A 16,153-nucleotide genomic window follows, 5' to 3' on the forward strand; every position below is an offset into this window, starting at 1 on the left:
TGGACTGCTGCGTTCCACCTGCCGTTAGGTTAACCACATTCTCTTGAGTGACCCACGGTGGGAAGTGGGGATGCCGCCTGTGTGCCAGCTGACTCACAGGTGGTATCTCCCTAATCCCGACCTCAGCAGCAGTCATAGTTCTGTCTGACAGGTGAGGAAACTGAGGCAGAGACAGGTGAAGGGACACACCTGAGATCAAATAGCTTGGGATTTTTAAGGTTGGGCTGACTCTGACTCCAAGCCCAGTGTTCTCCTGACTTAATCCTGTACCTCAAGTTCACACCCAGTAAACAGCCTCTACCCACCGGGCCCAAGGTGGGAACACTTTGAACTTCATTCAATTTTCACATCAGGGCTCTTGCATTGTCTACATTTTCCAGTGGGAAAGCTGAGATTTCATCTGGGTCTGTCTTGCTCTGAATCAGTGGTTCCTATGCCTGGTTGCTGGGCCCAGGATCCCCTGAAGACCCTTTTGAAAAAGGTAAATTGCTTGGCCTCCCTAGCCCCAGCCATTGTTTTTTTTTTTTTTAATTCATGTGTTCAAGAACTGGGCTCTAGGCCAGAGGTGCAGGGGGTAAGAGGGTTCACTAGAGCACAGTCAGGAGCAGGACAGGTAGATCAACTGAAATACACTGCTGAGAGAAGCAGAAGGCAAGACAGGGGAGGTCTGCTGCGTCATGTGGGTCAGCACCCTGGCCGGGGATTAAACTCATGCTGCAGTGGCTGGTGATAGCTTGATAGTGCTGAGACTTTAATCCCTGTGCCACCAGGGAGGCCCTAGCCCCAGCCATTCTAACACAATTTAGTGGGGGTGGGGGCATGACTTTCATTAGGAAGGGTGGGGCCTGTACTCACAGATGTGAAGATGCCAGGTTGGTCTGATGAGCTCTGCCTGGCTTCCTGCCATGGGTCTTTTCCCCTGCTCTGTTCACCTTTGACCTGTCTGACACACCCACTGGGAACCCAGCAGTTTCCATCAGACCCTGGCACAGGGACCCTGCAAGGGCTTTTTAGGCATTTACCACTGAGTTTGTTTCTGCCTATCTGGGGAACACGATGGCTCCCCAGCAGACTCGAGGCACCCTCTGCTTGTTCGGGTACATCTGTAATAGGTCTGGGCACTTCCTAGGGAAGTAGGACCACCCCTATGAAGTAACACCTTTAGCCCCATTTTACAGATGAGCAAACTGAGGCTTAGTGTGTATAAGGAAATTGCCAACATTATGTTACTGGTAAGTGGTAGAACTGGAGGGAGACCGCACTGTGTCTGATGCAAAGCCTGTCCTCTTAACCTCTGTCCCCTCTTGGCAAGGAGGAGAGGAGCTGGAAATGACTATGGTGCATTGAAGTGATGATTTCCTTATGTGGGTGCCACTTACTCCTTTTATTTCCTTTTATGTTCATCTCCTTTTCCTGTTTATGGACTGCGTATAAAAAATTTCCTTTTCCATGTTAACAGATTTGGAAACTGAGGCCCAGCAATAAGTTAGAAATCCCCACTGTCCCCTTGCTTGCTGGGGATAGAACAGTCCATTGGAAGAGCCCAGCCCCCCAGCGCCCCTACAGAGTTAGGCTCACAAGTGGCTGGCCTGGCCGGGAGGCAGCACTCGGGGCCTGCGGCCTGACATACTGGTGCTGGCTGATGGATCCTTCTCTTTCCTGTTTTCCAGGATCCTATGAGTGTGGAATCTGTGGCAAGAAGTACAAGTATTACAACTGCTTCCAGACCCATGTACGGGCACACCGAGGTGAGTGGGGTGTCCTTAGGCAGAGCCAAAGGGCTGCTCCTTCCTCTTTTTTTGTCCGTCTGTGCCACTGGCGCCCCTCCCAGGTGACCCCTGAGGTCTTTAGAGATCCAGTTTTTTCCTGTCTCCTTTCGCAGTCTCCTCCCTGCTCCTTTAGTGGGGGCAGGAGGAGAAAATGGGAGAGGAGACCACCTGGTCTGCTGTAGACTCTGCTCTCCGGTGCCCCTGCCTGCCCTGTCCTCGGTACTGCCAGCTTTTTGCAGCCGTTGCAGGGAAGGTCTCGTGTGCCATCTCTGCTCCTCATGCCAGCCCGGGAGGAAGGTGGGTGCTGTCTCCTACTCTGAAGATGAGGGAACAGGAGGGGCTCCCTCTGGGAGCCTAGCAGGGAGGAAGGGCACTGGGTCAGGGCCCAGCTGACAGCAACGGCACAGGGAAGGGCTGTGAGGACTCTTCAGAGGAAGAGAGTCCCTGGGCACTTTGGAGGGTGCTCTCCTCGTCATATCTTGGTTCTCTCTCTCATCCCTCTCTCTTACACACACACACCCCCCCCCCCCCCCCCGCTTCACTGGTCCAGTCTGCTCACCCCCTTCTCAACCTTTCTCTTACAGACACCGAAGCCACCTCGGGGGAGGGAGCCTCCCAAGGCAGTGAGTACTTTTCTCTCCTTGTGAATGTGGGTTCCAAGAGGGCTGGGGTGGGAAAAGAAATGCACTTCCAGCCATGCCCACCATCCTGGACTAACCCCAGACTCTCTCTGGTAAACATGTTCCTATAGTCTGGGTTTCAGGCTATTAGGATCCTTGTGAAACTGAACACGGTACCTCAAAGCAGCCTTTTCCAAAGTGTGTTCCCTGGTGTACTCATCCCAGGAAAGTTAATAGGTGTTTTGTCAAGAAAGGATTCTCTGACCAAAAAAGTTGGGGGACACTGGAGTTCTAAGCTGCAGGTTTCTTGACTGGAGGCTTCTCATGACTCTTCATTGGTAATCAGACCTGTGCACCTCCAAGAGGGGCCTAGGATATGCCGTCTCCCCTGTCTTTTAACTGCCACTCATAGGTCTAGGGTTCCATCCCTGATGTTTGGGAAATGTCCCTCAGCACCCACAGTCACTAATCACTGGGTGATTAGCCACCAGCCAGATGTGTGTTTGGGGGGAGGGGAAACTTCTCCCCATCTAACAAACCTGAGCTCCAGAATCCGTAATTCCACTCCCAGGTGCAAACCTTACACAGCAGAAAGTGTGCCAGTGTCCAAAAGGTGTGAAAGAGAAGGATGTTCTAGCAGAGGTATTGTAGCAGCCCCCCTTCTGCAAACCTCCCCCCATCTCTGCCCTAGTTGGGTAAAGAAGTTACAGTGTTCACACAAGGGCTTTGGCGCAGCAAGACCAGGAGAGACTTAGAGCTCCACATGGCACGTGGACTAGCCACAAACTGATGTTGGCTAAAGAACCTGCCGCAATGCCTCCCTGGTGGCGCAGGGGTTAAAGACAGCACTATCAAGCTACTGCCAGCCACTGCAGCAGGAGTTCCATCCCCAGCCAGCCAGGGAGCAACCCACATGGTGCAGCAGACCTCTCCTGCCTTGCCCGCTGCTCCCCTCAGTGGTGTACTTCAGTAGATCTGCCTGTTCTGCTCCCCACTCTGTCTCTGGTGAATCCTCTCACGTCCTGCACTTCTGGCCTACTCCCCAGTTCTTGCATAAATAAACCTTCATTTATTTATTTATTTGTTTGTTTGTTTATTTATATCTTTATTTTAATTTTTTATTTTATGTAATTTTTATATCATTTTTCATCTTTGCACAATGTATGCATTTTCATTATGGTTATATTCCCCAAACAATTGCACCCCCCCCCTTATTTTGACTCTAGCCCTTCCTCCCTTCCCCCGTCCGTCCGTCCCCCGCTAAATCTTTATAAAAAAAAAAAAAAAAAAAAAAGAACCTGCCCCAGAAGTGTTCCTCCTGCAAGATCTGCACAGGGGAAGCACAGGCAGGGGGAAACGAATCCATAGGGGTCAAAGCGGAATCAGTGTTGCCCTGTGGAAGGGGCTTCTAGATTCTTCTGTTTATGCTGGTGTTTTGGGAAAATCAAACACTTAGGATCTGTACACAGGGATCAGCAGACTTTCAGTGATGGGCCAGATAGTAGATGTTTTAGACTTTGCAGGCCAGAGGCCTCAGCCACAACTGCTTGACTGCCTGGCGCGGGAGCCCAGCCAGAGACGACATGGAGGTGAAGGCCTTTCTGAGTGAGTGGCGGTGGGCGGGCAGGCAGGTGGGCCAGCCGTTGTTCACCAAACCCCATTCTGCAGGTTTTCTACACCCACGTTAAGATGTTTTAAAAATAAGAAGTCAGCATGACCAAAAAGAAAAATCAAAACAAAACAAAGCACTTTGAGGAGCCTTTGGGGGCCTTCATTGCACGGGGCCCTCAGAGCATTTCTTCCGAGGAGCTTTCCCAGCCACTCTCTCTGACTCTTACACCTGTGATAGGCAGGCAGGGCTGAGGCTATTCCTCTGTCTTCCGGGGACTCGCAGACCCAGGCTGACCAGACATCTGCCGGAGTGCCCACAACAGGAGGTGGCAAAGCCTGGCCCTTCTCTTCCGGCTCCCAGGTTCTGCCTGTGGTCAGCCACATATTTAAAGCATTTCCCTATTTGTTTTTCCTTCCTCAGCTATTCTGGCTTTCTGGCCTCCCTGGCAGTCCCTCGATGACCTGTTGTTCATCAGGCTTCCGTTGTTTTAAGAAGCCCATTTGTCCTGGAGGACTCTGTAGCCAGGGGTATTTTTAGTCCTTCCATTACCTCTCCCTTCCTTCTGGCAGGGCTTCTCCCATGATCAGTGCCCTTTATTTTATTCTCAGTCCTGCACTGCCACCTTCACCCAGGCTGGTGGTGCTGCTTGGAAAACCTGGTGTCCTTGCACTGCCAGCCTGGTTACAGGCTGGCCATGATCTGGGAGCCAGCAGGGCCCTGTTGAGAAAGGCAAGTCCAGTTTGCCCTGCCAGATGAGGGTACTGCGTTCCAGAGAGGTGTCATTCCGCTCCCGTGTGGCCACTTGGGAGGAGGAGGTGGACACGGTGGTACATTAGTCCCTCTTACCTGCAGTTTGACTTTCCATAGTTCAGTTACTCACAGTTAACTAGATCTGGAAAGACTGCATGCAGAGATAGTTTGATATTAAGAGAGAGAGTGATTATGTAACATTGTAATTGTTATAATTGTTCTGCTTTATTAGTTACTGTCATTAATCTCTTAGGGTGCCTTATTTATAAATGAGACATTATTGTAGGTATGTACATTCAGCAAGAGGTGCTGTATATGGGGTTTGGGTCTATCTATGGGTTCATGGATTGTATCCCTGGTGGATAAGGAGGGATGACTTCACCCCCAGGCGTGGAGGCGCGTACCCTCTTACCTTGTCTCTCAACTAAGAAGATAACAGATGAATTCTACATCCATTCTCTTGCTAGTTTCCCTTTGTGACATGATAATATTAGGTAACAGTTATTGAGTATTTCCCTTTATAAAATGCTAATACTCAGTAACAGTTATTAAGTATCGATTGCCTGTTAGGCCTTGTGCTCACTTACCTGTACTTCTGCTCTGGGAGAGAACAGAACTCTCCTTCCCATTTCACTGATGAGAGGACCTAGGTGTGGAGATGAGGGCGTGTGTCTGAGGTTAATTGCACTAGTCAGCAGTAGCGTTGGGTTTGAGCTCAGGCTTCCTGAAATTCCAGTGCCTGTGTCCTAAACCACATCTGCAGCGGCGTTCCTGGAGACACTGAGCTCTCCTGGGGCTCTGAGATGTTTCATAGTCAAAATACCATTCTCCTCTCCTCTGGATGATTCTCATGTTCCAATCTACACTGCCTGGAAGGGTCTGGCTCATGAGAGGTAGAAGTGGTGGGAGCAGAGGTGGCTGATGGCTACTCTCATCTGTTTTCCCAAAGTTCACCTAAGTGAGGACCAGAAACCTTCCTACCGATTGCCTTCAGACTGAGGGCCACAGTTCCCCACCGACTGTTCACCAGGAACTGCCATGCAGGTCTCAGAGAGCTCACAGCTTGATGGCAAGCAAGAGAGGTGGCATGCATGAGACACACATCTTGTGGCCTGATCATGGAGTGACTTCCCAGCTCTGCTGTGTTCCATTCATTGGAAGCAAGTCCCTAGGCCCAGCCCAGACTTGAGGGGAAGGTATCCCCCAGGACATGAATGCCCAATGCGGGGATCACTGGGAGCATGCCCAAACTGCCCACCATGGGGCCTCCCAGTTGAGGTCTGGGGCAGATCCCCTTCTGCTGTACTGTTTCTTCCTGTGTGAAGTGGGAATGTTCCTCCCTCATTACAGGACTACCTGGGGAAATGCAGGTGATGCTCTCGGCCTGGCACCTCAGGGTGTGGCATCCAGGGGGTGGTAGCTGTGGTGATTGTTATTCACTAAGGAAGGTGGGGCCCCCTGCATCACACCCCATACCTGTGGGCTTAGAAGAGATACAGGGTGGGTCTGGCACGGAGACCAGACCGCTGGTTCTCTCCCAGTCCCAGCTGCAGGTGGGGGAGAAGAAAATGGGCTTTCACAGAGGGCTGTGCCACAGCTGCCGCCGTCGGGAGAGACGGGCAGTGACAGGCGCAGACTGGCTCAGGAGCCAGGTGTCCTGGGCTTCCAGGTGCGATCATTTGGGCCAGGTTGGGCTAGTCTGTGGTTTCTGAGGCACATGAGCCGGTCCAAAAAAAAGCCCACTCACATGACTGAAGCCCTGGTAACCAGGAGTGTCTTTCCATCCCACAGACAATTTCAGGTACACATGTGATATCTGTGGGAAGAAGTACAAATACTACAGCTGTTTCCAAGAGCACCGAGACCTGCATGCAGTGGATGGTGAGTCAGGCCCCTCACTTCTTGGGGCAGGGTCACCTACAGAAACCTCCTCCCCGCAGGGCTGCTTACTAATAGCCCCCACCTGCCTCTGGTATGCTCTTCCCAGACCACGAGGGAGGGGGGTGACCACTCCTGAGAATTCTGGGGCAGGCAAGGTCCCCTTTATTCACTGTGTGCTCTTCTGATCAGCATGACCCAAGTGACATTGCCTTTTTTGTAGGTCAGAATCAGTTGAGTTCAGCAATTTCATATCAATTCATTTTACAATTTCATATTAAGTATTTGCATGATCTTGTGAAATTAAACCAATTTTTAAAATGAATGATGGTATTTTAGCATCTTAGATTATAGAGTTAGAAATTAGAATAATAAATTTAGATAATATATTTTAAAATCTCAGAAACCCTACATTTAGAGTTTTTTATACCTGGAAAGGATCTTGGGGGTCTCCCTCTCTAGGCTCACATCCTCAGCCTGTCTCCCGCTGTGACAATCTCCTATTCCACAGGCTTGTGCTGCCTCTCATCTTCCCCCCATTCCACACTGCCCCCCCAGTCTTCCTCTCCTCTGTGCTCCTCCCCTTTCCTCCTGCCCTCTCCCCCCAAGTGGGTGCTGGTGATCCAGACATGATCAGGCAGGGGTGTGTGTCCCCAGGGTGGCCCCTGTCTCTGGGGAGGATGAATGATGGCCACACAGGCTTCATCCTGGTTGGCGTGCACCCTTCTGTGGCCCCGAGTTTTTTGGGGTTTCCAAGCTCACCAAGGCAGCCCCCCGGTTCCTAAAGGCAACCTATTGGGACAGAGGCGGGAGCGTCGGGCAGAGGTAGCTGTGGGCTGGGACTAACAGGGCTCCTGTTTGCTTCTTTCCTTCTGCGGCTGCCGCCTCCCGCCTGGGCGCAGTGTTTAGTGTGGAAGGGGCCCCCGAAAATCGGGCAGGTAAGTCCTCAGTGACTGCCCACCTTCCTAAACCTGGGCTGGACTCCTGAGACCTGTTTACCTGGATGCTAAGGGCCGTTTGTTCTCCCACAGACCCCTTTGACCAAGGTGTGGTGGCCGCTGACGAGGTGAAGGAGGAACCCCCGGAGCCATTCCAGAAAATTGGGCCAAGTATGCGGGCCTCTCCCTGGGGCTGGGACTGGGTGGGAGGCAGGTAGGGGCTGGTGGAGGGCACAGGGTCAGTCCCGCTGCTGGAAAGGGGCTGCATTGCTCATCCCGCAGTGACAGCAATAGCCAGTGAGCAGTTGGCCTTCTTGTACCTCCCTTTGCCCCCTGTCAAATGGGCCCATCTGTCTTCAGATTTAGCTTCTGAGGAGTGGTAGGACAGCTCAGGTCACGGTCAGGGCAGTGAAGGCTGACAGCCTGGTGTTGAGTGCCAGCTCTACTCCTTACATGCCCGGCAGTCTGTTAGCCATCCTGAGCCTCGGCTCCTCACTTGTGGAATGAGGGTGCCATTTCCCTGCAGGTTTGTTGGGGGATTAAATGAGATCATGGATATAAACCACCTTTAGCACAGTGCCTGGTACATTGTCGTTATCATCTGAAGGGCCCGTCTGCAGAGAAAGCTGCCCGGGGCAGGAAGCAGGAGATGTGACACACTGGAAGAGGGTTAGCACGCTTGTCATTTGCACAGGGAGCACCTAATAAATAGTGGCATTGAAGTCATCTTAAAGATGAAGAAAAAGATGACATCCTCAGTACTCAGACTGTTAGAAGTTAGACTGTGGGGAAACCCATATGGCAATCAGACATGTTCTCTGAAGGACCTCTTAGACGGATGCAGGGATGGAACAGGGGTTCCTGACTCCCTTCTTCAGCAGCCCTGGCAGAGCACTGTCCTTCCATCTGTGGCCTCATAATTATGAAAATATGCTTTGGAGTCAAACAGACCTGGGTTTGAATGCGGTATCACCAGTTTACTAGCTACGTACCCACTCTGAGTGTCCTTTGTCTCACCTGTACATTGGGGACAAGGGCATCTGTCGCTCCTACAGGGCTGCTGGAGGATGCATGCATGAAGTGCCCAGGTTGGCACCTGCCCCCTAGTCAGGGCAAACACCTGAGCCATATTGGCGAGAGAGAGTCTGGAGTGAGAGCAAGCTCTCTCTCTTGCCATCCTGATACAAACCCCAGCTCCACACTTAATTCCTGTGTGACATCCTACAAGTCTTATCATTTCTCTAATCCCAGTTTCCTCAACTCTAAAAAGGGGGTGGAGGTGATAAAACACCTCTCAGGATTGTCATGGAGATTAGATTGTATTTATAAAGGAATTAGTGTAGTCTTGACACTTACATGGAAAGCCTGAAATAAGTTGTACTTATTAATTACCCAGGAAGATGCAGAACAAGAGGAAACTTGTCCTTTACATCAGTAACTAAGTCTGACAGACAGCTGATGTGAGGACCTGGGAGGAGTCATCACAAATTGTAAGGAGTAGGGAATTGCATTGAGAAAAGTGAAGTGAGTTTGGCTCCCCGCTTGCCCCAGCTTGATGCTCTGAACTGAGAGCACCCTAAACATCAACTTAGGGTAGTGTGAGGCTTACCACTCAGGAATCACTTTGGAAGATAAGAAAGCTGCTGCTTGAGCTTCTGCCCTTGTAAACAGGACAATGCCATGGTACCCTAAATAACTGTGCATAGACTAAGGGGAGCCAGTAGAGGCACGGGGCACCGTGGAGGGACCAGTTGTCACAGGAAGAGCTCTGTGCATGCTGGAAAGTACGTCTTCAGCAAATTAGAGAAACAGGTTGTTTTGGAGAGGGGTGAGGGAAGAGGAGGAGCAAACAGGAAGAGGAGGGAAGAAGAGAAGGATGCAGGAACCCTGGCAGAGCAGGGGAAATCCTACTGCTCTGGAGGATTTTGGTGTAAGGGCCCTGTGTTTCAGTTTGCTCTACACCTGCAGATCTGGGAGGTACTACTGTGGTAATGGTCTGTCTACCGTGATAATTCCTGCCATGGTAATGGGAAGATTGAGGCCAAATCATTCATGTCTATTGAAACTGAGTAAGTGTGGGTATATTTTCAGGTTACTTGATTTTTATCCCTGGATAAGGAAGGAAAACTTGAAAAAATGAAAAACATGGGCACTATGAAAATTCTGTGTAACACAAGAAAAAAGAGAATTTAGGAGAATCAGGAAGCACGTACCTGTGAAAATGATCTACTGCAGCATCCAGGAAATTCTGTTTAGCAACCACAATTGCATATAAGAAAATAGGACTTATTTCAGTCAGCTTTAGCTGCCATAATTAAATTCCACATAGTGGGTGACTTACACAGCAGAACTTATTTTCTCACAGTTCCAGAGACTGGAAGCCCAAAACCAGGATGCCAACATGGTTGGGTTCTGGTGATGACTCTCCTCCTGGCCTGGGAGTGTCCCCACATGGGGGAGACTGAGAATAAGCTCTTTGGTGTCTCATCCATAATGGCCATCCTTACGACCTCATCTAAACCTGACTACCTCCCATAGGCCTTACTTCTAGATACCATCACTTTGGGAGATAAGAAAGTAACATCTGAATTTGGGGGTGATTCATTTCAGTCTATACCATAACCCCTATGAAAAAGCAGCAGCCTGGAGTTGTTTGTTGAAAAAAGCAACAGGATAGGGCCTCTGGCGCAGCAGTTGAGCACTGGGTTGCGAAGCTGCCCACAGCCTCCACAGTGCTGGTTCGATCCCCGGCCACCGGGTGAGGGTCCCACATGGCGCGCAGACCTCTCTTGCCGCCTGCTGCTCCCCTCAGCAGTGTACTTCAGTCTGTCTGCTCTGCTCCCCGCTCTGGCTCTGGTGAATTCTCTCACCCTCCCGCGCTTCTGACTGTACCCAGTGCTTGTATAAATAAATAAATCTTTAAAAAAAAAAAAAAAAAGCAACAGGATAAAAGGAAAAGACAGAGAGGTGAGAATGACAGTTGCAAAGAAGTAGGAAATATGAAGACAGAATTTGAACCTAGTTGTAGATTGTAAAGAGCTGAATCAACCTGCAGAAATGGAATTCATGAACTGAAGGACAATCTTGAACAGATGAAGACAGAGAAAAATGTGATACCAGTGAGAATGGTGAACCAGTTCCAGATAATTGATGGTACTAAACTAGCGGGGCGGAAGCAATACCCCCAGGATATAATAGAAGAAAAATTTGCCCTGCTAAAAGGAAGACCTTAATGTGTATAGTAAAAGACTCATCATATGTCAGGTAGAGTCAGTGTAAAGAGACCCATAACTACATAGATCTTACTGATGTTTTAAAACTGTAAATACAACGGGGAAAAACTCTGTTAGCATCTGGTCATAAAAAAGCTGGTTGTGTACAAACGTACCCAGCGTGGCCTTGCATCAGACTTCTCTGCAATCCTAAATCCAGAATATAATTGGAGAAGCTTTGAAGGGAAAAAGTTGTACTTTAGGAGTTTCATATCTAAGCAAATTGTGGTCTGTGCATTAATTTTGTACTATTTCTCCTGTGTATATATACATCATCAAAAAATTACTTGGAGGTATACAACTGAGTGGTAAAGTGTTTGTAAGGACTCAGTTATGAGGAATTTATTGCACAGGATGACTTGTGAATATCAAGACTAGATAAGGTAGGAGTAAGTTTAAAATGTTGCAAATCTGATTATAAAATTGAATGTAAGGGACTGATTACTGTCAAAAAATTTTTTAAGCAGTAAGGAAAAAATAGGTGAAGGATACAGTAAAGTAGATTAAATCAGCCCTCCTGTGGTCCTCAGACCAGCAGCTTCAGTATCTCCTGGAAGCTTATTATAAATGGACATCCTTAGGGCCTCCCTAGTGGTGCAGGTGGTTGAGCGCAGTGCTGTGAAGCTGTTCGCAGCCTCTGCAGTGCCGGTTCGATCCCCGCCGGCCTTGGAGCAACCCACATGGCGAGCAGACCTTTCCTGTCTCGCCCACTGCTCCCCTCAGCAGGGTATTTCATCAGTCTGACTGTTCCGTTCCCCACTCTGTCTCTGGTGAATCCTCTCACCCTCCCGCACATCTGGACTATACCCCGGCTCTTGTATTTTAAAAAAAAAAAAAGACATCCTTAGGCTGCATGCCAGACTTAGAGAATCTCAGTCTCAGGGCTTGCAACCCAGCCATCTGTCCAGTCTTTCTGGATCATTCTTACACAGTTGCCCTTTTGAATTGCATGGGTCTGCTTACTTATGACTTTTCTTATAAATAGAAGTTGTTCTTATGTTGTTGATAAATATGGTATGGTACTAGAAATGTAGTGTGTGTTCCTTATATTCTAAATAACATTTTCTTTTCTCTAATTTCCCTTATTGTGTGATTACAGTATATAATAGATCAGACATCCAAATTATGTGTCAATTGATGGTTTATGTTATCAGTAAGGCTTCTGGCCAACAGCAGGCTATTAGAATAATTACGTTTTGGGGGAGTCAGAAGTTATAGGATGATTTTTGGCTATTCTGGGGGTCAGCACCTCCATTTTCCCCATGTTGTTCAAGGGTCAACTGTACATGCTAAAATTTAAAAAGCATGAGTTAAATTACTTTTCTCATTGGTAATAGACTTGAAAATACCATTTTCTGCTTGACTGTAACAATTAGAGCAATACGTCTTATAGACCGTCAAATACAATGGAGAATATTGGAAAATAATGAAAACAAAAAAAGGAGTTCACATTTCAAACAACTATAATGCTAAAGGAATAAACCAGAAAGGGTGGGTTATGAAAAAAAAATGTAAAACTAAGTCAGTTGTAGCAATAAAAGTAAATGGCATGATCTCTTTTATTAGAAAACAAAGATTCCTAGGTTAATTTAAAATAATCCAATTACTAATGCTTTATTAGAGACCTATATAGTTAATTTCTTATCTTTTACCCTGAATTTGAACTTCTTAAGGAACTCTTTCTTTCCTGCTTCCTTAACTAAATTGAATTTCCTGTTAAGATTTTCAGAGCCCTGGGAATGTCTCTGTAAAAGCACCTATCGTGATTACAGTTTTAAATTGGTTGGTGTGATTATTTGAGTTTTCTCTCTCCTTTTCTAGACTGTTTGCTCCTTGAAGGCAGGAAGGTTGGCTGTTTTTTAGGCTCAACATTTTGTGCCAGTGTTTAGCACAGTATCTGTTTAATGAATGAAAGTGCAAGAAAATTTAGGGAAATGTCTTTAGGCACATACAAACAAGTAGAAAGGAAGACCTGAAAAGTAATTATCAAGAGTTAATAATATTAATGCCAGATGAGCTTTTATTAGTTCATCTAATAATTAAATGTTAGAGCAGTGGTTCTTAAGCTTTCCTGTGCCTCAGAATTTTCTAGGGGGGCTATTAAGCACAGATTGCGGAATTCCATTCCTACAGTTTTTCTTCCATTATGTCCTGGGTGAGTCTGGAGATTCTGGATTGCACACAGCTAATAGGTACCGAGGTATGTCACTGGTTCTAGCCTGGAAAGATACTCTGAGAAGCACTGAGTTAGAATATCATGTCATGTTAATAAATGGTTCAGTTCACGGTAAGGATTCTGACCTCATGAGCCTATATGCAGCAAACAACATCATATCTAAACACTCAAAGAAAATGTAGGAATACAATGAAATAGAAGGATCTATCATAACATTTAGTCGTTGACAGAGCAAATAAATGCCCACCATTATATTGGGGTTGAATCATATAATTAATACAGGTGATCTAGCAACTTGGAAGCCTATAATAAATAATACATCATTTAATAACAGAAAATAATATATCTCTTCTAGTGTTCATGAATCAGAGATAGCCATTATTTAACTAACAAAGATTTTAAAGCTTCTTTATTGAGAAAAACATAAACAGGTTAAGCTCCCAATTGAGACAAAAATACTTTAACATATCAAACAAAATGTTGATGCCCTTAATCTACAGAGTTCTTAGCAATTTGAAAATATATAGCTCTATAATAAAATATATAATATTATAATATAAAATATAGTTGTGGCAACACTGTGAGTACAAAAACCATAATTAATTAAACATGAAAAATAGTCAGTTTCCTTAGAACTAGGAAGAAATGAGAAGTAAAACTGGCAATATAGTTTCCCCAATCAGGCACAATTTACAAAGATGATAATATTTAATGCTGGCTACTGTGTATGGAAACAAGTCATTTTCACACTTTTCTAATTGGGATGAAAATTGGCCCAACCTTTTAATAGGAAGTCGGTGCTATAGCTTAAAAATGCATGCCATTAATTTATCCTGAGGAACTAATGTACAGACATTATACACGATAATCTTTATTTTGCAATGAAGTGCAAAAAATGATACACAGATGAGTAAAAATGTCTACAAGTATATGGATCGCAGCATCTCTTTTTAATAAAGGAAAAAAATTGGAAACAATCTAAATGTCCCCTGGAACAGGAGACTGACTCAGCAAATTCCAAAGTCCGGTAGGAATGCTGCAGCCAATAAATGCAGTGGAGATCAATGACTATTGATTGTGCAAGATGTCCACAAAATGTTGTCCATTGAATGTACCAGGCTACAAAGAGGCGATAGATCAGGGCTGGCTAATTTAAGGCCTGCGGGAGCCAGACAAATGATGTCAGTGAGAGAAGTCTTCCCCAGAAGAGGTGGAATAGGGGTGGGGTCTGACCCCAAGGGCCAAGTGGCAAAATGCAAACTCTCCCCAGGAGATAGCTGTTGCTCTTTGCTTGGGGATTACAGATGATTGAAATTTCTCTTACTTTTAAACTTTTGTATTTGTATTTATCAGTATTTTATAATTTTCCCCCAGTGAACAATATTACATCAGAAATTTTTAAGAAGAAAGAAGTTAGGCAGTGCCAAAAGAGAGGTAAACTCTGGTGGGACTTTAGAAGAAGTGACCCTTTTTGCTCGGGGGATGGAGGGTGCTTGGGGATAGGGAAGGTCCGGGAGACGCAGGAGCAGCCATTGCAGAGAGCGGGGCTTACAATAGGGGCTGACAGAGGTTGGCCTTGGAGGTCACCTCGGGTCACTGCACATTTCCTGAGCACTGAGCCCTGGGGGTGGAGCAATGAAGGAGAACAGTGTGTGCCAGGTACTGTTCTAAGCACTTGACATAGAAATTTAATCCTCACAGCAATCCTACCAAGTGGTCCTTTTATTTCCCCTATTTTACAGATAGGAAAGCTGAGGCACAGAAAGGTTAAGAGGTTTGCCCAAGTGGCGAAGCTGGGATTTGAACCCAGGCATTCTGACAGAAGTGGGTTCCTGGTTCTAGTTGGTGGTCCCAGAATGGGGAGGAGTTGGGGTCGGGGAGCATGCTGCTGCTCTGAAATGGACTCCAGGCGCCATTCCCACTCTTTGCTCTCCTTCTTGGACAGAAACCGGCAATTACACCTGTGAATTCTGCGGAAAGCAGTACAAGTACTACACTCCCTACCAGGAGCACGTGGCCTTACACGCCCCCATCAGTGAGTACCTTCTCTGGGTGGTGGATGGGGTTGTGGGGAGAGGTGGAAGGTTCTGGAGATTTGCCGGGAGGAGGTGAGAGCACAGGAGAGCCGGGGTAGGCCAGTCTCTAGGAGTTGAGGTCTGACTGGGGTTGGGGGCCCTTCTTGTGTCAGCTGGAGTATCTGGGAGAACCCTGCCTTGGAGCCAGGAAAAGCCTGATTCCTCCTTCAGAGGGCAAGAGGCCTAGCGCCCATGTGGATTTGGGGTTAGGGTAGATATCACTTGTCCAAGTCTTTTAATGACCCTATCTCCACCCCCCCCACTAAGCACCTTCAAATCACCTGGTTCCTGAGGCCACCCCACAAAACCAGCACTGTGAGATACGCTTCATTCTCAGCCAGTCAGGCCCTCACCCAGGCCAGGCGCTGGTCAGCTAGACAAGACATCCTTTCTTTGTTGGTGGTGAAAAGGATAAAAAATTAGAAGGAGTACCAAGTTGGGACTCAGATGTTAACCCCAAGGGGGTTGTAGGCTTGCATGTGACCTTAGGGAGACCCCATCCTGTCTCTGGGCCCCAATCTTTCCCTCATCCCCTGACCAGAAAGGGAAAAGGTTCTAAGTTCCTTCCCATCTCCAGGCCTCCAGGCCTTCATTCTCCTGCTCCCACAGATTTCCCCACTCCCTTTCTGGATGTTGGAGGCATGTCCATCCTTAGGTCCCCAAGTGAATGAGCTAGGAGACCCCTCACTTCACACCTGAAGTTCTGACAGGGTGGGACTGAACCAGAGTTGCGATTGCAGAGGGGTTTAAGAGAGTGTCCCTGCTTTCGTGTCTCACAGCAGAGCTATTGGGATCCTTCTTCGCAATCTATAGATGGGAAGACAGGTCCAGAGATTGGGGGTAGGGGGCATCACACAGGGTCTTTGGGGCTTTAAGCTATCTGCTGGGTGGAGCCAAGGCAGCACATGCAGGTGTGACTCCCCCCCACCCCCCACCCCCACCACCTCCAGGGACATCCAGGTGGCCAGGGAGAGGTGGCCACAACTCAGAACTGGTGCAGGCAGCTTCCCCAGAATTCCTCCCTGCACTCTGCCAGGGACTGAGGAATCACCCCATGCGTAAG

At 47.6% G+C, this 16,153-nt stretch overlaps 1 protein-coding gene across 17 annotated transcripts in view; it reads left to right on the top strand.

The window, feature by feature from the left end:
- ZNF618 (zinc finger protein 618) overlaps positions 1-16,153 on the top strand; it is a 176,443-nt gene that overhangs the window by 125,306 nt on the left and 34,984 nt on the right. For 9 of the 17 annotated variants that reach the window (XM_054689063.1, XM_054689066.1, XM_054689064.1 and 6 more), the window contains 7 exons: positions 1,671-1,748; positions 2,354-2,392; positions 6,543-6,632; positions 7,532-7,567; positions 7,661-7,738; positions 14,390-14,449; positions 14,961-15,050. In XM_054689063.1, the coding sequence (XP_054545038.1) occupies positions 1,671-1,748; positions 2,354-2,392; positions 6,543-6,632; positions 7,532-7,567; positions 7,661-7,738; positions 14,390-14,449; positions 14,961-15,050 (471 nt within the window). The remainder of the gene's footprint in view (positions 1-1,670; positions 1,749-2,353; positions 2,393-6,542; positions 6,633-7,531; positions 7,568-7,660; positions 7,739-14,389; positions 14,450-14,960; positions 15,051-16,153) is intronic. The other 8 variants (XM_054689071.1, XM_054689068.1, XM_054689070.1 and 5 more) reach the window with 2 other exon arrangements.

This window comes from Talpa occidentalis, unplaced genomic scaffold (genome assembly GCF_014898055.3).
Source record: "Talpa occidentalis isolate TD23 unplaced genomic scaffold, MPIMG_talOcc4v2.1 talOcc4.7, whole genome shotgun sequence".
NCBI classification, from domain to species: Eukaryota; Metazoa; Chordata; class Mammalia; order Eulipotyphla; family Talpidae; genus Talpa; species Talpa occidentalis.